The sequence below is a fragment of the Rhincodon typus genome, chromosome 15, assembly GCF_021869965.1.
Source record: "Rhincodon typus isolate 14 chromosome 15, sRhiTyp1.1, whole genome shotgun sequence".
Classification (NCBI taxonomy): Eukaryota; Metazoa; Chordata; class Chondrichthyes; order Orectolobiformes; family Rhincodontidae; genus Rhincodon; species Rhincodon typus.
Window position 1 is genome coordinate 46,346,819 of NC_063346.1, and position 24,093 is coordinate 46,370,911.

The following is a 24,093-nucleotide window of genomic DNA, read 5'->3' on the forward strand; positions in this document are numbered from 1 at the left end:
AGAAGGTTAAAAAGTAGGGCTTTGAGGGTAGTAATATCTGCATTACTCCTGGTGCCACATGCTAGTGATAGTACGAAAAGGAGGATAGAGCTAATGAATGTATGGCTGAAGATTTGGCGCAGGGATTTACATTTTTGAATCATTGGAATGACTTCTGGGATAGCCGTGACCTGTATAAGGAGGAGAGGTTGCACCTCAACTGGAAGGGGACTGATATACTGGCAGGGAGATTTGCTAGTGCTACTCAGGAGGCTTTAAACTGATGGGGGGGCGGGGGAAGGGGCAAAGAGATTTTGAGAAAAGAGGTAAATCTGAGGTTGGTACAGTTGAAAAGAGGAGAACATCAAATTGTCAAGGCAAGGCAGAGAATGAGATACAACTGAGAAATTAAACTGCATTTATTTCAATGCAAGAGGCCTGACAGGTAAGGTAGATGAATTCCTGACGTGGTTGGGAACATGGGACTGGGATATCATAGCTTGTACAAAAACATTGCTCAGGGAAGGGTATGACTTGCAGCTCAATGTTCAGGGTATAGATGCTATAGGAAGGATAGAAAGGCAGGGGCAAGAGAGAAGGGCGAGTGGCGTTTTGGTTAGGGTTAACACTATGTCTGTACTTAGGGAGGATATTTCTGGGAGAACATCCAGTGAATTTATTTGTATGGAACTGAGGAATAAGAAAGGGATGATCACCTTATTAGGATTGTATTACAGCTTCCCCAACTGTCAGCAGGAAATTGAGAAGCTAATTTGTCAGGAGATCTCAGATATCTGTAAGAATAACAGAGTTGTAATGAAATGGGATTTTAACTTTCCATTGATTGGGAGTGCCGTTGTGTTAAGGGCTTGGTTGGAGAGGAATTTAAGTGTGTACAAGAAAATTTTCTGATTCAGTATGTGGAGGTACCTACTGGAGAAGCAGCAAAACCTGGCAGGGCAAGTGACTGAGGTGTCAGTGCGGGAACACATTGTGGCCAGTGATCATAATTCTATTAGTTTTAAAATAGTTTTGGAAAAGGATAGACCTGATCTAAAAGTTGGAATTGTCAGTTGGAAGGTTGGGGCGACTAGGTGGAAAAGAAGCTGGACCGGTTGTATCAGTTCAAGAAGGCGGAGATGAGAGGGAGGGTTGGACATGGGATATGGCTGGGGGTGGGGAGATTTTGAAAGTGGTGAATTCTACATTCAGGCCTTCGGGCTGTCGGCTCCCGAGGAGGAATATGAGGTGTTTTTGCTCCTCCAGTTTGTGTGTGGCATCATTGTGGAACTGGAAGAGGCCCAGGTGGACATGTCACCAAGGGAGTGGGAGAGGGCATTATAAAATGGTTAGCAACCGGAAGGTGTTGTTGGTTATAATGTAAAGAGTGCAGATCCTCCGCGAATCAGTCACCGAGTCTGCGTTTGGTCTCACTGATACAGAGGAGGCCACATTGGGAGCAATGGATACAGTAGACCAGGTTGGAGGATGTACTGGTGAACCCCTGTTGGATAGGGAAAGTTTGTTTTGGGCCTTGGATGGAGGTGAGAGGGGAGGCATAGGTGTGAGTGTAACACCTCCTGCGGTTGCAGGGAAAGGTGGCGGGTGTGGTGAGGTTGGCGGGGAGTGTGGAGCGGACGAGGGTGTCGCAGAGTGAGCGGTCCCTATGAAAGACAGATAAGGGTGGGGAGGGAAATATCGCTTTGGTGGTGTGGTCGGATTACAGGTGGTGGAAGTGGCAGAAGATGATGTGCTGGATGCCGAGGTTGGTAGGGTGGTATGTGAGGACCAGGGGTACTTTGTCCTTATTTTTGTTGGGGTTAGGGTGTTTCAGGGCAGAAGTGCGGAAAATGCAAGAGATGCAGTTGAGGGCATTTTGGATCAACAGAGGCGGGAAGTTGCAGACATTGAAGTATGAGGACATCTGCGATATCTGGGAGTACAATGCTCCATCTTGGGAGCTGATGCGGCAGAAATGGAAGAATTGGGAGTAAGGGATTGCATTCTTGCAGGAGGGTGGGTGAGAGAAGGTGTAGTCAGGGTAGCTATGAGAGCCGGTGGGTTTGAAACAGATGTCGATGCTGAGGTGGTTACCAGAGTTGGAGGTGGAGAGGTCCAAGAAGGGGAAGCAGGTATCGGAGATGATCCAGGTTTATTTGAGGTTGGGGTGAAAGGTGTTGGTAAAGTTAATGAACTGTTCAAGCTCCTCATGGGAGCATTAGGCAGCACCGATACAGTCATCAATGTAGTGGAGGAAGAGGTGGGGTATAGTGCCAGTGTAACAGTGGAAGAAGGACTGTTCTATTAGTGTCACAACGGAAGAGGGACTATTTTGCCCTAGTATTTACTGTGGAGTAGGATATGGAAGATAGAGAAGTTAGGGAAATAGATAGTGATATCTTGAAAAGTGTCTGTATTACAGAGGAGGAAACATTGGATGTCTTAAAATGCGTAAAAGGTGAATAACTCCCCAGGACCTCATCAGATGTATCCCAGAACTTTGTGGGAAGCCAGGCAAGCGACTGCTGGCTCCTTGCTGAGATATCTGTGTCATGAACAGCCATGGCTAAGGTGCTGGAAGACTGGAGGGTGCCTAATGTGGCGTCATTATTTAAGAAAAGTGGTAAGGAAAAGCCAGGGAATTGTAGGCCAGTAAGCCTGACATCAAAGGTGGGTAGGTTGTTGGAGGGGATTTTAAGACACAGGATTTACATGTATTTGGAAAGGCAACACATGATTAGGAATAGACAACATAGCTTTGTGCGTGGGAAATTGTGTCTCACTAATTAGTTTTTCAAAGTGACAAAGAAGATTGATGAACATAGAGCAATGGACATTGTCTATATAGACTTCAGCAATATGTTCAACAAGGTTTCACATGGTAGGCTGGTTAGCAAGGTTAGACCACATGGAATTCAGGGAGAGCTAGCCATTTGGATACGAAATTGGCTCAAAGGTTGGAGCTAGAGGGTGGTGGTGGTGGAGGGTTGGTTTTTAGACTGGAGGCCTGTGATCAGCGACATGCCGCAACGATCGATGCTGGGTCCACTGCTTTTGTCATTTATATAAATGATTTGCATGTGAGCATAAGAAGTATGGTTATTAAGTTTGCAGATGACACCAAAATTTGTGGTATCGTTGACAGTGAAAAAGGCTATCGCAGAGTACAACAGGACCTTGATCAAATGGGTGGAGGAGTGGCATATGCAGTTTAATTTAGATAAATGTGAGGTACTGCGTTTCGGAATTGAAAATCAGGGCAGGACTTATACACTTAACGGTAGAGTCCTGGGGGGTTTTGCCGAACAAAGGGACCTTGGGCTGCACTTTCATAGTTCTTGAAAGTGGAATCACAGCTAAAGGAGGTAGTGAAGGAAGTTTTTGGTATGCTTGCCTTTACAGGTCAGTACATTCAGTATAGAAATTGGGATGTCATGTTGCGGCTATTCAGGACATTGCTTAGGCCACTTTAGAATACTGCATGTAATTCTGGTCTCCCTGCTATAGGGAAGATGTGATGAAACTTGAAAGCGTTTACAAGGATGTTGCCAGGGTTGGAGGGCTTGAGCTATAGGGAGAGGCTGAATAGGCTGGGGCTACTTTCCCTGAAGCTTCAGAGGCTGAGGGTGATCTTATAGAGGGGCATGGATAGAGTGAATAGCAAAGACCTTTTTCCAAGGTGGGGGGAGTCCAAAACTAGAGGGCATAGCTTTAAGATGAGAAGGCAAAGATTTAAAAAGGACCTAAAGGGCACTTTTTTCACACAGACCATGGTGTATGTATGGAACAAGCTGCCAGAGGAGGTGGTGGAAGCTGTTGCAATTGCAACATTTAAAAGGCATCTGGATGGGTATATGAATAGGTGTTGTTTAAGAGGGATATAGGCCAAATGGGACTAGATTAATTTAAGGTAGCTAGTCGGCATGGACAAGTTGGACTGAAAGGTCTGCTTCTGTACTGTATTACTCTGTTACTCTATGTGTTCAGCTCCTTAAGCCCTGAACTATTGAAATAACCTCAATAATACCTCTTTCTCCTCCTTTAAGATATCCCTCAAGACCTCGTTCTTTGGAAGAAACCTTTGGTCACCTGCCCAAATATTTTCTTCTTCTTCTTGTTTGCTTCACTGAAACATGTTTACTTGATAACACTTGTCGAAGCACTTTGGGACGTTAACTTCATTATCAGGAAGACTTCAGTCATTCCGAGGTTTAAGAAAGGCTCTATATAAATTTCAATCTTTTCATATTGAAGACTTTATTGTCCCATTTTAGTATTTTTTGGCAGATATAACCATTCAACCCAGTGGCAAAGGTTTTCATATGGACCAAAACTGCACTGACATTATTTATCATTCATAAATACTTATTTGACATTACAGCAACATAATACATTTAATTTTTTAAACTGTTTCCTGTACGATTTTCTTCCTACCTCTCCTAAATAAGTTGACTTCTACTGAGTTACAGATGCCCATTATTCTTCTACATCTTGCTTATTCTTCAGCCCATGATAGCAAGTTATTCAAACAAGGCCATTCCCATTCCACAACTGAAATCCAGACATATATATTAATGTAATAAAAACCACATTCAAAATTAGCGACTTGCCATTTCTGTATGATTCAAGCAGCAGTTTGCTATTGAAACATAATAGACTTCATTGAAATTGAAATTGAAATTGAAATCACTGAGGGCATTTTTTGGAGAGGATTGGACTGAGGGACTTTTCAAGAATCCTCAAATCTTACATACACAACTTGGACGTTCACCGGGTTACCAGGATGAGCAGCTCTGAATTTAAGTACATAGAACGGAACAGCTTTCATTTGTTTTTAAGGGTATTCGATTGAAATTGATGAAAATTACTCGGAACAGATTCTTTAACCAAGTGAAAATAAAAAGATAACTGAAATTTAAGATTAAGATGTCCTCCACAATATATACAAAGGCATCAAATATTTAGCTGCTATGCCATACAGGCCTGTAACTATCCCCAGTTTGTATTTACTAGGTTATGAATTGTTAGGCAAGGTGAAATTCAAAGGGCTCGATTAGGAAAAAAAAGCTAAAAACAAGATTGACTCTACATGACTACGAATATTTACTTCTTAAACGTAAAAGATTAAAATCAAGCCTACTGCCAACTTAACACTTATACCGTCCAAATCTACCCCACTTACAAACGCTCCCACATACGTGCACTTGCATTGCACTATAGATATCGTAGTTCCCTCACTCACCCACTCTCAACTCTGAGGTTTTGACAGGACTACAGATACCGTGGTGCAGTGCGCGGCATCCCGCCACGAGCATGCGTCCTACCTCAGCGGCCCCTGTGGTTCCACCTACTTCCCCTCCCCCCAACGCAGGGGCTGGGAGGGGCCTGGTGCCGTTGGTCGCCATACTGCGATCAGCCGGAGTTTGGGGCGCTTTGGGGGTAAGTGTATGTTTTCCCCCCGTTCTTTTCAATAATTCGCCGAAGTGTTCTGATGGTCAGGATCTGAAATGGCGGCGAAGCGGGGGAGGGTCCGGAATGAGAGTCGTGCAGGCTGGTTTATTGGGTGCGCTACGCACATGACAATGCGGTGTGAGGCGGCCGCTGTGTCGACTCGAACGGATGGAGGGGGGTTTTGGGCCTGGCTTGATTAAGGGGCGGGTGATGGAAATGGAAGAAAAAGGCAGAGATAGTTTTAGGCTAAACGATGGCGGCATGCACCTTGGTCGGGAATCTACATGCAGTGATCTCTCCTCAGGATCTAGGTAAGAGAAAGACAGACGGGCCACCAATAACAGGCTGCTGCTGCCGGCGGTAATGACGCTGCGCTTTTCGCTGTTAAGTTTGAATTTCTTTTGAAAGAACCGGACGAACGTGAGCGAACGGCCTCTTGCGCCTTCCCTGTGGTTTGTCGGAAGGAGAAAGTGATTTAGAAGTTACCCCGTTCAAACCTGGGCTTACTTCAGCTCTCAATTTAAATTCCCTCACCCCTTCCCTTATTGCAATACTGCCCATTTTCTGAAGAAGGGTCTAGGCCCGAAACGTCAGCCTTCCTGCTCCTCTGATGCTGCTTGGCCTGCTGTGCTCATCCAGCTCTACACCTTGTTATCTCTCTTTTACGCTCGTCCTGTTCAAGAGAATGATTTAGACAATCTTACCCATGTTTGGCGATCGAAGACTAGACTATCCGATTTTTCAATCTCATCATCAATCCCTATCTCGCTCAATCCCCCCACCCGCGGTTCGTTTGTTTAAAACCAATTATTTAATGCTGATATAAATGAATAAGATTCTGCTGATTTTTATTAGAAGAGCTTTCATTTTCCTCCTTTTAGCGTGATCACATCACTGCAAGAAGCCAGCCGTTTATACTGTCGTGGGCTGTTGATGAATTTTCACTTTCCCATCTGTACTATTTTTTATTTTAAAGTACAATGCATTGAATGTACTCTAATGCTTAGGGGTTTTCTTGCGCGTTTAGTTTTTCCAGTTATCGACAATTCACCCGAAGTCTACAGTAAACTTGGATAAGTGAAGCATGTTTAAATATCTGTCGTTGCAGCCTCCTATTGATCTTCGGACGTTCTATGCCGCTCAATCTAATATGTGACTTTTTTCAGGGTTGGTTACCTGACGTTGCTTATTAGAGGACAACTATCGAGACAATAAACAGTTAGCAGAGAAGAACAATAACGTATCCATTTTGATCTTATTCTGTAAATGATCCCTTGATGAATTTTAAAAAATTGATTACAGTAGTTCAATGACTTGTATTTGGTCTCCACTTTTTTTTCTCTACTCAGAACTAAAAGAATTAAATGAGGGCATTATCAGTGAATTTAACTAATTAGCTTTACATTTTATTTCAGGTTGTATTTGAATATTACCACCTATCAACTATTTTGTGATTAGTAATATAATAATTGGTGTCATGAATATACTACATGTAGAAAGAAACATAAGATTTTTGTTTCCTCTGTGAAATTCTTTGATTTTTGTCATATGTTTTCCTTTTACCAGTTTCACTACTTTTACCATTTTGCTCTAGTATCTAGCCAGACTAAAATTTTTAACTGGGAGGTTAATTAATACTCTTGGGTTTTGGTTTAATTTGGTATAGGCAAATGTGTAAGGATGAGATATCAGAAGGACGAAAAAGGATGCTTACAAGATCAGAAGTTAAAAAGAGTTACGAAATGGGAAGGAATAGATGGACTGTTGCAAATTTGAAGCCGCGTTTGGAGCATATGTACATAAATGCATGCAGTGATGTTCTGAGAGGAAATTTGTATTGGTTCCAAATTCTTTGTAATAATGTTAAGTGAAAAAACCCTTTTGGATGGATTCAGCAATTAGAGATAATAGTATTTCCCTGTTCATTATCATGGCTGGCATTTGTTGCCTATCTTTAATTGACATGTGGTGATGGAACTGTCTGAGTTGGAGTTTGCATGAAGCTGCTGGAGTGCTGTTTAGGTGGCATCTGTGAATGTGAGACTACCCTCACTCGGGGATTCTCTGATTCTAGTCCAAGCTGGTGACAGAGTAGGATGCTCAGCTGGAGCTTCTGTGCACCGCCTGTTCTTTTTTTTTTCTTTTCTTTTCTTTTCAAGCTTCTAACAACTTTCTCAGGTGAATGGAGGTGCGACTCCTGGACTGGAGGGCGGCGCGGGAAGACGGATCCTGATTGGAGGCTGTTGCGGGGTGGGAGGTGTCGCCTCAAGTTTTGAAGCTTGGTGTGGTCAGGGGACTTTGCCCAGTATGGTTTGGAGGCGAAGTGCTGACATGGACTTGGGTGAGAAGGACTGTAATACAAGTGCTTTTTTTTTCCTTTTTATTCTTATGTGGGCTTTAATTTATTATTCTTTCAATTTTGTACTAAATACTTAAGTATCTGGACCTAGGTATCTTGTACCTAAGATGGCATCATAAGCTGTGACATTTCAAACGTTCATTGTGCTCCTTTGAGTGCACGTGACAATAAAGCTGATTCTGATTGTAATTGCTTTCAAAACGGGTGAATCACAAATGAGTCACTATCTGGGCCTGTGGGTCAATAATCTACATGGCTCTGAGAGTGGAATTTTAGGGGCCTTAATCTTCCTGACATTTGAGAAAGGTAGGGATAGAATACAAGGTGGGGAGGATAATGGCAGAATAAATCCAAGATGCTAATTTAGCTCTGAAGGTGGATGATGCAGTTGAGTAGGCTAAAGGCTTTTTAATAGTTTAAAGCAGAGTTATTTTGCTGCTGTGTGTATAGTGTAGGCCTTCAAATGGTGGAAATCAAATTTATTGAGGAAAGTTTACGCATAATTGCTTAAAGGTGCAAAAAGTACAGAGGCAATGAAAGGGTAACTGAAGGCCTGTTAGCATAGCGTCTATTGGAAGAAGTTGGAATCAGTTATTACACAAGTAATTGTGCATTTCAGAAAAAAAAAATTAATCAAGCAGAGTCAGCATGGCTGCATGATTATGTCAGACTAATTGAGTTTTTTTTTTTTGAGGAAATCTCAGCCAGAGTGGATAAAGGGGAAACCAGTAGATATGTTGCATTTGGACTTTTAAGAAATCGATCAACAAGGTAACCCTCAAGGTTAAGTCATAAGATGAGAGCCAGTGGTGTCGGAGGTAGAAAATCTGTGTGGGTAGAGATTGGTTAATGGGCAGAAAACAGCTAGTGGGGATAAAGGATTCTTTCACAGGTTAGCAACCTGTGACCAATGGGTTCCACAGGGATTAGTGCTGGGACCGCAACTATATTTACAAGATATAAAAATGATTTGAAGGAAAGAAGCAAACTTACTCTGGCCAAATTTGCGGATCGCACAAAAATAAGTGGTAAGGCAAGTTACGAGAGGGGCACAGTTTACAGAGAGATTGGTAGATTAATTTGAGAAGTGAAGTATTATGTGGGCAAATGTGAAGTTCATTTTGGAAGGGAGAACAAAAGAACAGGGTATTATTTAACTGCAGAACGCAACAACACCAAGAGACTTGCGTTACTTGTGCATGAAACACAGAAAGAGAGCACACAGGTGCAGCAGATAAATAGGAAGGGTAATGGAATGTTGGCCCTTCTTTCAAGGGTGTTTGGACTATGAGAGTAGGGGAGTCTTGCTGTAACTGGTACACGGTGCTGGTGAGACCATAGCTGGAGTACTGTCAGCAGTTTTGGTCCAATTATTTAAGGAATATTTTTTCACGGGAAACTGAAGGTTCACTAGGATGATCCCTGAGTATGGAGGAATTGTTTTGTGAGCAAAGGCTAAACAGGTTGGACTCTATTCACTAGAGTTTAGAAGAATGAGAGGTGATCTCATTGAAACTTGGGATTCTTAAGCGGCTTGACAGGACGTTTCACATCATGGCAGTATCTAGGATCAAAGGGATACCAATTTAACAATCAGATGAGGAATTTGTGCTGTGAGGGTTGACACTTTGGAACCCTTTGCAACAGAGTTGTGTGGGCAGAGACTGTGTATATTTAAGGTTTAAATAGATTTTTGAGGGGAATTGAGAGTCATAGGGATAACTCTAAGGAAGGTGGAGATGAGGATTGTTGATCAGCTGTGATCCTATTGAATGTTGGAGCAGGTTCAAGGGCCTGAGCGATGTACTCCTGTTCCTATTTCAAGTCCAGTATCCCTGAGAAGTTTCTATTTTTGTTTTGCACGAAATTGGACATGGGGCTAGCTTTCGAAACAGGCAAAACATTGGGTACCAATAAAAGGAATTGGATAAAACTTGGAGTAAAATTTGGTGCTTCCTGTGCAATTACGTTGTTAAATCACAAACCGATCCTCCTTTTAGTTCAAAAACAGCAGTTGCTGGAAAAGCTCAGCAGGTTTGGCAGCATCTGTTTTTTAAAAAAAAAAGTCAGAATTAATGTTCGGTGACCCTTCCTCAGAACTCCTTCTTGTTTACAATTACTGTATAGTATATAACTGACACATGTAGTTTTCTACTAGTATACACTATCTGGTGTTTGCCTGTTCTGTCATTGCTTTAGCTTGTCAAAAATTTTATGCATCCCCTTTTATTAGAGTGCAAGAGCGTCGTCTTGCATACATGTTGTGTTGTGCTTCTCTGCCTGTCACCTGTGCCTTTGCAGGTAAAACATTTCCCTGAACTGGAAAGTAATGGATGAAGTGCCGTGCCAGATACGCAAGCAGAGTCTAGGCTTGACACTCAATCTAAAGGGAGTAGTTTTCATGCAAATATGAGAGCTTGGAATACTGTCTGCAAAACTGATTGGTAAATTGAACAGACCATTCAGCAAACTTATCTGATAAATAACAGTTAATAATCAATGTATAAGCTTGTCAGGATAAAGCAGAAAAGTGAATCTCTGTGGCCTGGCTGCTTCCTTTATTCGTCATCATCTGGCTCTACAACTGTGCTTTGCAAATTCTGCATGTCTTTTTTTTTTAAATAACTCCACTGGTGTCTGCACCTCCACTCCCCAGATCCTCACTCAACTCTGGAACTCCGTTCATTAGCCTCTCCTTCTCTTGTCTACTACTGTCTTCAAATACCACATAATTGAACTTTCTGCCTCTAGTTCCATTATTTGGCTTCATGTCAGATTCTGTGAGGTAATGTAGTTCACAGGAGCTTTCCTGTGGTCCATAAAATATTGGAATGCAAGGCTATAATGGAATGAGGCTATCACATGCTGTATAAAGTCAGCTGACTCACTTTGGAGGGAAGCATGAAGTGACAGACTGCAGTCAGAAGCAAATGTGCATCTTGCTGATCTTGAAGTAAACTAAAGTAATTGGTGTAGGGTCAAGCAGATTAGAGAATTAAAACGTGGCATAGATAGTGGTCTCCTAGCCCTGACGAAATACATCCCAGGGTACTAAGAGAGGTGATGGGGGAAATAGCAAATGCACTAGTAATTATTTACCAAAATTCACTGGACTCTGGGATGGTTCCCGCAGATTGGAAAACAGCCAATGTGACGCCACTGTTTAAAAAAGGAAGTAGACAATAAGCAGGTAACTATAGGACAGTTAGCTTAACTTCAGTAGTTGGGAAAATGCTTGAATCTATCATTAAGGAAAAAATAGCAAGACATCTGGATATAAATTCTCCCATTGGGAACACCCAGCATGGGTTCATGAAGGGTAGGTCACGTTTAACTAATTTGGTGGAATTCTTTGAGGACATTACTTGCATGGTGGACAATGGGGAACCTGTGAATGTGGTATATCTGGATTTCGAGAAGGCATTTGACAAGGTGCCACACCAAAGGCTGCTACGTAAGATAAAGTTGCATGGTATTACAAGTAATGTCTTGGCATGGATAGAGGATTGGTTGACCAGTAGAAAACAGAGTAGGGGTAAATGGGTGTTTTTCTGGTTGGCGGTCAGTGGCTAGTGGTGTGCCTTGGGATCAGTGGGACCGCAATTGTTTACAATTTACATAGATGATTTGGAGTTGGGGACTAAGTGTAGTGTGTCAAAATTTGCAGATGACACTAAGATGAGTGGTAGAGCAAAAGCAGAAGACACTGAAAGTCTACAGAAGGATATAGATAGTCTAAGTGAGTGGGCAAAGGTCTGGTAGGTGGAGTACAATGCTGATAAATGTGAGGTCATCCATTTTGGTAGGAATAACAGCAAAATGGACTACATTTTACATGGTAAAAAATTGCAGCACGCTGCTGTGCAAAGGGACTTGGGTGTCCTTGGGCATGAATCACTGAAGGTGGGATTGCAGGTGCAGCAGGCAATTAAAAAGGCAAATGGAATTTTGTCAGTCATTGCTAGAGGGATGGAGTTTAAAAACGGAGGCTATGCTGCAGCTGTATAGTGTCCTGGTGAGGCCACACCTGGAGTACTGTGTGCAGTTTTGGTCTCCTTACTTGAGAAGGGCTATACTAGCACTGGAAGGGGTGCAGAGGAGATTCAGTCGGTTGATTCCAGAGTTGAGGGTTGGATTATGAGGAGAGACTGAGTAGACTGGGATTATACTCACTGGAATTCAGAAGAATGAGGGGAGATCTTTTAGAAACCTATAAGATTATGAAGGGAATAGATAAGGTGGAGGCAGTTGTTTCCACTAGCAGGTGAAACTAGGACTAGGGGGCATCGCCTCAAAATAAAGGGAAGCAGATGTAGGACTGAGGTCAGGAGGAACTTCTTCACCCAAAGGGTTGTGAATCTGTGGAATTCCCTGCCCAGTGAAGCGGTTGAAGCTACCTCGCTGAATGTGTTTAAGGCAAGGCTAGATAAATTGTTGAACTGTAAGGGTTATGGTGTGTAGACGGGTAAGTGGAGCTGAGTCTCAAAAAGCTCAGCCATGGTCTTATTGAATGGTGGGGTGGGCTTGAGGGGCTGGATGGCCTACTCCTGCTCCTAGTTCTTATGTTCTTATAGGAAAAAGGTGTTGTGATTCATTATTGGTGCTGGGGAAAGAGGGAGCTGTTGCTTTGAGATTAGATTCATATTTTTAAAAAAACAAGCATTATGCCAAAAGGTAAGGAACCCTGTTGATAAATCATGATATAAGGAAAGTAGTGGGAAGGATCTTGACTCAAGATCAGCAAGTCAAATCTATATGGGTGTAGATTAGGAGTAAAAGCACCCAAGAAATGTTGGGAATAATTTATAAGCCCCCTCAACAGTGTTGAACCAAGGTATTTGGAGCTTGCAATAAAGGCATACGCATGGAAAAATCAACTTGGCAAAGATGATCTTAATGAATTTGCAAAATTCCTTTGTGACTGTTTCCTGGAGAAATAAGTTATGGAACCAAGTAAGGATAAAGTTTTTTTGGAATGCTTCGCAATCCAATTTGGATCACTCTGCATCTGAATATCTATATTGCCAGTTATTATAATACATAATGTAAATTGGTGATCAAATATTGAGGCCTTCAAGCGCGCGCACACACACAACTCCCATACTACCCCCGTACTAGGCAGCATTACATTTCTGAAGCTTATGTGATGTAGCACTTCAAGTCTTAGAAGGAGCTAGTGGACAATTTGGATGTCTTGAGTGAAACATAGCTGGCATTGGAAGCAGCATTATTGAGCATATTTCATTCACGTTGTCAGGTTCGGTATTACGGCGATATAACAATGAAGGTTGCATCTAAACTAGTCCATTGGACCAGTGATTCTGTTTCACTGCTGTGCTATCATGTACAGGAAACATCATGTAGAGAATTGTTTGTAATTGATGCAGAAAAATAGAACAGCAAACCTATTTTCATTTACGGATTTGTATATTTCTTTAGACTAACGTGCCAGCTTCGTGATTTTTTAGCTCTTGGGTAATAAACTCCATATTTGTGCAGGGGATCTGAAAATGAATGTGCTTTTAATATTTATTCATGCACAATTTTTTTACTTACAAGCATTTCAACCTGATTTTGAAAAGAGACTGTGTAAATACTCAGCTGATCTGATAACATCAATGGAGTGAAAAACAGCAAATTATTGTTCCAAGTATATGGCCATTCTTGAGATCTGTTTAATCATAATGTAATTGTTCTGTCACCTTGACTTGCTTTTTTTTATATTAGCCTGTTGTTAATGAGGATCTTAGTTCATCTTGGGTACCATATAATGGAAAACTGTTTTACATTCTTCCTTGTCTATTCCTTGTGAGAACACTTCATCATAGAACAGTCAACACAGGAACAGGCTCCTTTCCCTGGCCCACCATGTTTGTACCAGCCATGATACTATTCTAAAGCAATCCCATCTGCCTGCACCTGGTCCATATCCCTATAATCTCTGCCTTTTCATATGTCTGTCAAAATGTCTCCTATCCCTCGCACCTTAAACCTATGCTCCCTAGTATTTGCCAATTCCGCTCTGGAAACGAGACCCTGACTATTCCCCTCATTTTATATACTTCTATCAGGTTGCCCCTCGGCCTCCACTCAAGCGCAAACAGTCCAAGTTTGTCCAGCCTCTCCTTCTGGCGAATACACTCCAGTCGACGCAACATTCTTGTATACTCCTTATGCACCCTCTCCAAAGCCTCCATGTTCTTCCTTTGGCATGGTGTCTGGCACTCCAAATGTAGCCTGACCAAAGTCTTGTACGGTCGTCCACTTTTACACTTGATGAAGGCGAGCCTAATGTATACCACCTTTATCCACTTGGGTTGCAGCTTTTAGGGAGCTATGGATTTGGACAACAAGAACTCTATCAGTACATCTAAGGGTCTGGCCGTTTATGGTCTCCTTGTCCCTTGTGTTTGACCTCCCAAAATGCATCACATCAGGCTTGTCTGGATTTAACTCCATCTGCCATTTCTCTGCCCAACTTTCCAGCTGATCCGTATTCTGCTGCACCCTTTGATAACCTTCCTCACTGTCCACAACTCCTCCAATTTCATGTCATCTGCACGTCATCAACTTACTCATGAGACCACCTACGTTTTCATCCAAATCTTTAAATATAATCACAAATGATAGAGATCCCAGCACTGATTACAGAACACCACTAGTCACACACCTCCAGTCAGAAAGGTACACTTTCACAACTACTGTCTGTCTTCTGTGATGAAGCCAATTTTGTATCCAACTTGCCAACTCATCATGGATTCCATGCGATTTGATCTTCTGGACAAACCAGCCACGAGGGAGGCCTTGTCAAAGGCCTTGAAGTCCATGTAGATATTGTCCACTGCCTTGCCCTCATTAATTATCTTTGTCACTTCCTCAAACGATGCAATCAAATTTGAGACAAGACTTCCCCTGAATAAAACCGTGCTGACTATCCCTCATAACTTTATTCTTCTCCAAATGCAAGTAAATCCTGTCCTTAGAAATCTACTCAAACACTTCCTCACCACAGATGTAAGGCTCACTGGCCTATAGTTTTCAGGATTATCCCTATCCCCTTCTGAAACAAAAGAACAACATTTGGCTATTCTCCTGCGTTAGGGTTAGGGTTACCCGGCATTTTTCCCTGCAACCACAGGAAGTGCTACACCTGCCCCTACACCTCCCCCTCACCCCCATCCCCCGCCCCAAGAAGACCTTCCACATCAAGCAGATGTTCACCTGCACATCTAATGTGGTATACTGTATCCGCTGTTCCCGATGTGGCTACTTCTACATCGGGGAAACCAAGCGGAGGCTTGGGGACCGCTTTGCAGAACACCTATGCTCGGTTCACAACAAACAACTGCACCTCCTAGTCGCGAACCATTTCAACTCCCCCTCCCACTCCTTAGATGACGTGTCCATCCTGGGCCTCCTGCAGTGCCACAACGATGCCACCCGAAGGTTGCAGGAACAGCACCTCGTATTTCGCTTGGGAACCCTGCAACCCAATGGTATCAATGTGGACTTCACAAGCTTCAAAATCTCACCTGCCCCCAACCGCATCCCAAAACCAGCCCAGCTTGTCCCTGCCTCCCTAACCTGTCCTTCCTCCCACCTCAAGCCGCACCCCCATCTCCTACCTACTAACCTCATCCCGCCCCCTTGACCTGTCCGTCCTCCTTGGACTGACCTATCCCCTCCTTAACTCCCCACTTACACTCACACTCACCTTTACTGGGTCCATCGCCGCCTCTTTGACCTGACTGTCTCGTCTCCACCTATCTTCTCCTTTATCCATCTTCTATCCGCCTCTCCTCTCCTCTCCTCCCCTCCTCCTCCCTCATTTATTTCTGAAGAAGGGTCTAGGCCCAAAACGTCAGCATTCTTGCTCCTCTGATGCTACTTGGCCTGCTGTGTTCATCCAGCTCTACACCTTGTTGTCTCATTGGCTATTGTCCTGTTTTCTGGGTCCTTGCCTGTGGCTAAAGAGGACAAAAAGGTCTAGCAAGGCGTTGGCAACTTCCTCCCTTGCCTTCAGTATCTTGGGATAGATCCCATCAGGCCCTGGGGACTTATCTACCTTTAATGTTTTTCAAGACAACTGCCGCCTCAGTATTGATATGCCGTAGAGAATCATCAAACCCCTCTCAAACTTACCATCATCCATGTTTTTCTCCTTGATGAGTGCCAATGTGAAATTCTCGTTAAGGACCTCACTGACTTCATCTGGCTGCACACAAATTTCCTTCTTTGTCTTTGAGTGGACCTACCCTTTCCTAAGTTACTCTCTTGCTCCTTATATACGAATAAAATGCCTTGGGATTCTGCTTAATCCTACTTGCCAAGGACATTTCATGGTCCCTCGTAGCCCTCTTTTTTTTTTTTTTTTTTTTTAAAAAGTTCTTTTACACTTCCTTTGTACTCCTCAAAGGCTTTGTTTGATCTGTGTCTTAAACTTTTATATATGCTTCATTTTTCTCTTTAACTAATCTTACAACATCTTTTGTCATCCAAGGTTCCTAAATCTTGCCGTCCTTATCTTTCATCCTCACAGGAATGTGCTGGTCCTGAACTTTGGTCAATAAGGAGTGGTAATTAGGGCAGGTGATGGCCTAGTGGTATTATTTGCTGGACTGTTAATCCAGAGACCCAGAGAGCATTCCAGGGACGTGGGTTTGAATCCCTCCATGGCAGGTGGAATTTGAATTCAGTATCTGGAATTAAGAATCTGATGATGAACATGAATCCTTTGTTGATTGTCAGAACCCATCTGGTTCACTAATGTCTTTTAGGCAAGGAAACTGCCACCCTTACCTGGTCTGGTCGACGTGACTCCAAACCCACAGCAATGTGGTTGATCCTGAACTTCCCTCTGGGCAATTAGGGATAAGCAATAAATGCTGCCTAGCCAGCGATGCTCTCATTATCTTAATGAATAAAGAAATAAAATTGGAAGAACTGCGGATGCAATAAATCTAGTTCTGAGGAAAGGTCACTCCACCTGAAACGCTAACTGTGATTTCTCTTCAGATGCTGCCAAACCAGTTCAGATTTTCCAGCAATTTGTTTTTGTTTCTGAACTTTGGCCAGCTGACCTGTAAAAGACTCCACAGGTCGGATGTGGATTTACCTTCAAATACCTGCCCCAAATCCAATTTTCTCAGTTCCTGACCTATACGATTCCCCCCCAATATAGCACTTTCACCTGAGGACCATTCTTATCCTTTTCCATAACTGTCTTAAAACTTATGGAATTATGAGCACTTTCCAAAGTGAAACTTTCCACTGAAACTTTGGTCACCTGGCCAGGCTCATTCCCCAATACAAGGTCTAATATGGTCCCTTCCCTAGTTGGATTATCTTGTATTGTTTTAAGAATCACTTAACAAATTCTGCCCGATGGTATGATGGTAGTCTATGAATATTGGGGAAATTAAAATCACCCACTACCACAACCCAGTTTGTATTTTGCATCTTTCCGTGATCGACTTACAAACCTGTTCCTCTAATTCCCGTTGACTATTGGGAGACCTATTGTGTCAGCCCACCATGTTCATTAATCTGGCCCTACTGTTACTTGATTTAGCCCCTCCACGTACTGACCTACTGCTCTGGCTCCCATCGCCCTGCCACACTAGTTTAAGCCCTCTGAGTGGCACGAGCAAACCTTCTTGCTATATAATTTGTGCTCCTCCAGTTTAGGTACAACCCTCCTTCTCGTACAGGTCCCATTTGCCCTAGAAGAGATTTGAATGATCCACAAACCTGAAACCATCCCTCTTACACCAGCTGCTTAACCACACATTCAACTGTATTATCTTTCTATTTATGGCCTCCCTAGCATGTGGCACAGGGAATAATCCTGCAGTAGTATCCAAATTAGTATACCTGTTGGAGAGAGGAATTGCCACAAGGTACTTCTGCACTGCCCGCCCACACTTAGTTTTTGAGGTGGTCATCCAAGTCTGTTCTGTCTGTGTAGCCTTTGTTAGCGGTATGACCAACTTGCTAAACATGTTATTCGCAATGTTCTCAGTCTCATGGAAGCTCTGTGCTGAGTCCATCTGCAACTCCAGGCGTTCTATGCGGTAAATTGGGAGCTGCATCTGAATACATCCTACATACACAATCACTGAAAGTGACCTGATTTCCCACATATTGCAGGAGGAGCATTCCGCGGGTTGAGTTAACTTTCAAAAAGGTAGGCTATCAACTACAGACACTAATCTAGCAACCAATTGCACAACCTTGCCCACTTCTCCCCAGATTTCTCCTCCCGCTGTCTATTCCTAACAAACTAAGATGACAAAAGTAAATGCTCTATCTCTCTCACCTGATGATACTCTCTGTCTGTAGACATGGTTCCCGAGCAGCCAACCCTCTGTCACAATTTGAGTCGTGATGTCACTTCCAGAACTCTGCCTCTGGATTCAGCTCCACTTCCATCACCACCAATCTGACTGTCCTCTGCTACCGCTCTGACCCTGTTCCTCAGGTATTTATCTGGTAGCTTCTGCCACTCTTCACTCCCAAATTTGCTCTGTTGTGTTGTGCTTCTGCTGCGCTGAATCACCCCACACCTCAGGTATTTATCCATATTCATTCTTTACTGTTTTATCCATTCTTGCCTTTTAATTGTCTAATTTGCCTGTCCGGTTTTTATTTGTATTTTTTCTTTAATTCATTGGACCTCTTAGTATTTGCTGCTTAGTTTTTCATTTCTGTTGTGATTTTTCATAAACCGACGTTTGGATTAGCTAGTACTAAAAGATATTTTTGATCAGTGTAAGAATTTTCTGCACGCATTTGTTGATTATATTGAACTCCGACAGCTTCTGGTCAGTCAGGATTAGGGGATAGAGTTCACTTGACAAAAACTGTTCAAAACATGGTCAGTACTTCTGGTAAATGGGACTTGACAGAACTGATCAAGGCCATATCTGGAGTATGAGGTCAACATGCTATGTACTGCAGGTATCCTATCATTTGAAAGAAAATGATGATAACATTTCTGAAGAAGGAGTCACTGGACCTGAAGCATTAACTCTGATTTCTCTCCACAAATGCTGCCAGACCTGCTGAGATTATCTGGCAATTTCTGTTTTTGTAATGACATAATTTTGTTTTCTAATTATGTGCTTCATTTGCATTTTGCGCGAACCTGGAAGCATTGACAGTTCTCAGTGCTGGCACATCTAGTCCGTCTCAATGTTCTTCGATTCTGTCTTCCTCTTTCAGAATTCATTTGCTATTCAAAGCGATTGATGGCTTTTCTGGACAAATTACTTTGACATGGTGAGCTAGTTGCAAAATGTAACCACCAATGTTTATTTGTTGGAACTTTGGAACCCATTATCTACTATAGGTATGATTAGAAAAGTTGGAAATCTTCCATTGTGTTACTTGTTCAAATGATGCCTGATTGGTAATCACCTGTAATTTGTAAATATTCCTGTGTTTGCCTTATAAAGTTTTGGAGTCCTGCAGTTGATATCTTTGCTCATTGTTTCACCCTGAATGCTTTAGCAACCCTTGTACTTGAAACTTGAGCACTTGTAACTTGAATTAATTCAGCCACGTAAAAACAGCTTTTATAACATTGTTGTGAAATGTAAAAAATAAGTTTAAATCAAAGTGAGATATTTTCAAACATTTTGGTGTGGGTTGGTAGATGAGAGGCTGGGAGAAAAGACTGAAGTGAAGAGTGCCCTGGACTTATAATTTCGAGGGAATATGCGGTGCAAAATCCACGTATATGTTCGATCTTGCATAACCTGCATGTTAATGGCTTTGGTAAATTTGCTCACCCATTGCAAAACTTTGAAGCTGCACTTTTGAGCATAGTTTAATTGCAGTTTCCTTATGACTTATTGATTCTATTCCATCTGTTTGTAGCTTTGCTGGGGGTGTGACTGGACCACACTTCTGGTGAGGTTACCACAGCAATGAATGACTAGCTCCCAAAAAAAAGAGCAGCAGGGAATGGCTGGGAGCTGAAAGTAGCTGCATAAGGGTCTGGAGCAGGACTTCGGGGATGGAAGTCTACCAACTCAACAGCATTGCAGCCTAATTTACGTTGTTGCATCAAGAATTTATGTATTTGAATTACGTGGAAATTAGAACATTGCATAGGCCATATGGCCCGAGCAGTCTGCTGTTCCCTTGCAATCCTCATCTTCTTGTGCTTTTTTTTTAACCTCTTTCCTTCAGTCACTTATCTATTCGTTCAATTTTGACTTTGTGTCAGCTACAGTTTACTACCTCTGTGCGTACCCCATCTATTGCTCTTTTTTTTTTTAAGAAGAAAGTTCAATGTAGTCTATTTGTGGCAATATGCATTGGAGGTGCTGTTAATGCATTGTAAACTTGAACGCCAATCTTATGGTTTTTGATGTCACCAACCCTTCTATTATTCTTTTCAAAACTAATGTACAACTCCCATCTGGGTGGATTCCATCTGATATTTTGCCATTTCATCCTTTGCAGCTGTTTTTGATCCTCAAATTACTTTGTGATGCCTTTTATTATTTCTAAATTTGAACAGTCCTTTTTAACTTGCATCTAAATCATTATTCAAAGAAATGATTTCTGAGCTCTAAACCTCTGTTACCGGTTTTTAATCCACTTTGAGAGACTGCCTGTACATTCTTCTTTCTTTTGTATCTGAACCAGCTTCACCCCACCCCCACCCAAACAAAAAGGAGCCTGAGGCTTTGAACATTATGATCCTATGTGAGCTAGTGCTGATCCTTGTGTAGATATGTTTGAGTGTGATGTAAATCTGCTGAGAAGAATTGAAGATAATGAAGACTAATTCTGTTTCCCCTATCCTGGAAAGTGTCTGCAAATCTTTTGAATAAAATCGAGAATTCAATTAAGTTTTCCTTGTACAAGTCTGGATCTAGCTTATAGGGATGTGTTTTAATTGAAGCACATGTCACTTTACCAAAAGTAAAACTCGAACTTTTTTTCCAAGTGAATTTCCATGTAGTACCGCTTGCTACTTCAGCATTCTTTTACTGTTAGCAATGGCTCAGTGGTAGCGTTCTCACTTTTGAGTCAGAAAGTTGAGTTACATTAACACTAAAGAGATTTGAGCAGAAATATCCTGGCTTACAATACAATGTAGTATAGACAGAATGCTCCACTGTTGAGTGTGCAGTAAGTTGTGATGTTAAATTTGAGGTCCTTTCTGCCATCTTGAGTTCATGTAAATTGTCTAGCACAGTTTTGAAGCTGAGTTGTGGAGTTATTCTGGTAAGGACATGTTTTTACCCTTCACCATCATCAAACCAAAATACCTGGCCAGTATTGTTTTGTTGTTTGTAAGAGTTCACTGCACAATGGATGTCATGGGTGGAGGGAAAGACTGGGATGGCAGGTGGCCATTGTCCACAGGGTTCTCTAAGATGGTCCTTTAATCTTGTCAGGACCTGCTGTTCCCTGATCTTTGTTCTCCAGGACCTTTTGCTTGCGGGAGGCACAGGGTGCTTGGTTTACAGTTGTAACATCTCTGACTTATTGCTTAAGGGCCACAGCTTACAGCAGTTGGTGGGAGGAAGTAAACTTGCTTTGGTCGGACTTGTATTTTCACTGCAGCCAAGTACAGCTCCTTCATTTCTGGAAATTCAACTGCTTCTGCCAGTGCCCACAAACTGTTCAGCTGCCTGGGAGCCAATCCATCTTGGCAGGCAAAAGGCTTTTGAACGACCTTTGAGGTTCTGAAGAACTTTCTCTAAGCAGATGCTGTCAAACCTCCCAACAATTTTTTTTCACATCTTAATGTTCCCTTCTGAGACATGGTGTCAAATACTTGTTAATGCTTGTACACAAATACGATGTACTAGATTTAAAACACCACACTACTCCAATATCAATCCAATAATTGCTGAGCCAATGGTTCCACAGGTTTTCCAGTGAGGATGTCCTCCTGTTATGTCTGGATGTGTTGTCGATAAATAACACCATTCAATGTTTATCAATTAGTAAGCAATTTTATTATCACAGTATCCTGCAACCAACTGGATGGCAGGAGCAAATTTTTTTTAGGAAAAACTCATGACGACCTCAACTTTTTCAAATTTTTCTTTTCCAGGGATTATACTTTTGATTTTAAATCTTTTTATTTTTCAGATACGCAGGTGAACGTTTTCAAATCCATTCATTTTAAAATGAGGTGATTCAGGAGTGCACAGGTGTCCATTATTAAATTAAGCATCATCAATAGTTAAGCAATATACTGTACAAATGCTCTTCAAAGTTTTTAAACCCTATTCATAATATACATTTGAAGACACTTTCAGTTATCTGAAGTTCTTAGCTAATCTATACTGTATGTACCAGTGCTTTCCAAAGTATTTTCCTGGGAGCTCACTTTAACACCACTCCATTTGCACGTATTTTTATGCATTCCCTCTGCAAATTAAATACTGGAATTATATCTGTTCCTGGGGCCTTGTTGGTTGCAAAAATGAAATTGACACCAGCTGTCTGAGTGGTGGTTCACTCACCCAAATATTTCAATGCAAAGTCTTTGCAATTTTAACTTTTGTGGGATTTTCAGTTCCTCTTCAGGTTTGCTCGTCTGATCTATAGATATGTTTGTTTATAGGTCTGCTGTTGAAGGCATTGATTTTTAAAAGTTGTTTTACAATGCAGATGGGTAGGTGGGTCGAGCGAAACAGAGACCAGTCTGGCTAAAAGAATCGTAGCTAGCGGTTCAACATATTAAAAACCCTGCTGTATTTCCAGTTGAGTCAGTCCCTTGAATTTTTTAAAAAAAGGAAGCATAGTAACAAAAATCAGTGATTAATTTCAAGTTAATAGTATACTGACTGTTTGCTCTAATCTTGTTTCAGTGCCTGTGGCTGAGTTGTCAGAATGGGTGACAAGCCTCTCTGGGAGCAGATTGGAAGTGGCTTTGTTCATCATTACTATCAAGTTTTTGATGCAGACAGGAGCCAACTAGGATCATTATATGTAAGTATGAAAAATGTCATATCTCCTTTTTTCTATCCTTTCTTTAATGTGACTTTTTATCAACATTTTTGCATTGATGTTTGGAAAATGTGTTAAAATCCACCTGGACACTATGGGCAATTTAGCACGGCCAGTCCACCTAACCTGCACGTCTTTGGATTGTGGGAGGAAACCGGAGCACCCGGAGGAAACCCATTTACACATAGGGAGAACATGCAAACTTCACAGTCGCTCCACAGTCACTCGAATTGAACCCAGGTCTCTGGCGCTGTGAGGCAGCAGTGCTAACCACAGAGTTACCTTACCACCATATTGTTCCATGATTATGAATTAATGCTGCACTATTCGATTTAATTGGAATTTATTTTTAAGTCATCCCTCATTCTAAAGAAAATATTTTCATTGTTATTTTGACACTCTTGCTGTACTGTTTCCATAAGATGTAACAATGTGTTTCTGATTTTGAAGGTATAGTAGTCTACTCTTGATTCTAAGCAGTTTTGTGCAAAATATTTTGAATTATACAACAAGCAAAGTAATTTGTGAAGATTTAATGCTAAAGTTGTCATATAAGTATAATTGAGCAACTTGAACTAAGGAGTAGATTGTACCTTGGAAATTAAGTTGTTTTGCTTAGGCAGGAAATGTCACTGTGGCAGTTGGACCCTTGAATTTATGCAATTCGGGTTAAAGTGAACGATATATTTTATACTTCATTCAATGTTTGGTCTAGGAATGTTGTGTTGACTGTTGAGTGACAAGTGAAATATCCATTTTCTAAATTCAGTGCCTCTTTGCAAAAAGAGATGGTTTTAACCACCCACTATCCATATATTTGTGATTTTAGCTGCAAGCACCATCGTTTAATTTCGATCTGTTTCCATATATTCGTAATTCAAAATTGAATCAAGTTGGAGATTCATTAAATGAGGCGCGAAATGATGAAATACAGTGTATATTTGAAACAGCTGATGTGGGTGAATTTATTATAGTACAGCCATATACTTGTTTATCTCTGCCATTTATGTAAACATAATTCTTGCATCGCCTAAATAACCATATATGTTTTGAAATACCATCATGTGACGAGAACAGTGAGAATCTAACTTGATTGATGCCAAAACCTCTATGCTTAAAGTAGAATAATCTTCTAAGGCTTCTGGATGGATGCCTGGTGGCTCAGTGGTTAGCACTACTGCCTCAGAGCACCAGGGACCTGCGCTCGATTTAAGCCTCTAGTGATTCTCTGTGGAGTTTACCCATTCTGTCCGTGTCTGCGTGGATTTCCTCCAGGTGCACCACTTTCTTCCAACAGTCCAAAAACGTGCATGTTAGGTGGA

At 41.8% G+C, this 24,093-nt stretch overlaps 1 protein-coding gene and 1 long non-coding RNA gene across 5 annotated transcripts in view; one reads left to right on the top strand and one right to left on the bottom strand.

The window, feature by feature from the left end:
- The window catches only part of LOC125484983, a 30,211-nt gene extending 24,996 nt beyond the window's left edge, over window positions 1–5,215 (bottom strand). Inside the window, exons 1-2 of the long non-coding RNA XR_007263766.1 lie at window positions 5,162–5,215; window positions 4,414–4,530 (exon numbers count right to left, since the gene is read on the bottom strand). This is a non-coding gene — a long non-coding RNA (uncharacterized LOC125484983). The remainder of the gene's footprint in view (window positions 1–4,413; window positions 4,531–5,161) is intronic.
- A 98-nt stretch (window positions 5,216–5,313) lies between these two features.
- The window catches only part of nutf2 (nuclear transport factor 2), a 50,326-nt gene continuing 31,546 nt past the window's right edge, over window positions 5,314–24,093 (top strand). The window contains exons 1-2 of one of the 4 annotated variants that reach the window (XM_048605746.1): window positions 5,314–5,418; window positions 22,633–22,753. In XM_048605746.1, coding sequence (XP_048461703.1) covers window positions 22,655–22,753 — 99 coding nt within the window. In that variant the 5' untranslated portion in view covers window positions 5,314–5,418; window positions 22,633–22,654. Of the gene's footprint in view, window positions 5,419–5,573; window positions 5,742–19,011; window positions 19,070–21,906; window positions 21,970–22,632; window positions 22,754–24,093 lie in introns of those variants that run through there. The other 3 variants (XM_048605747.1, XM_048605749.1, XM_048605748.1) reach the window with 3 other exon arrangements.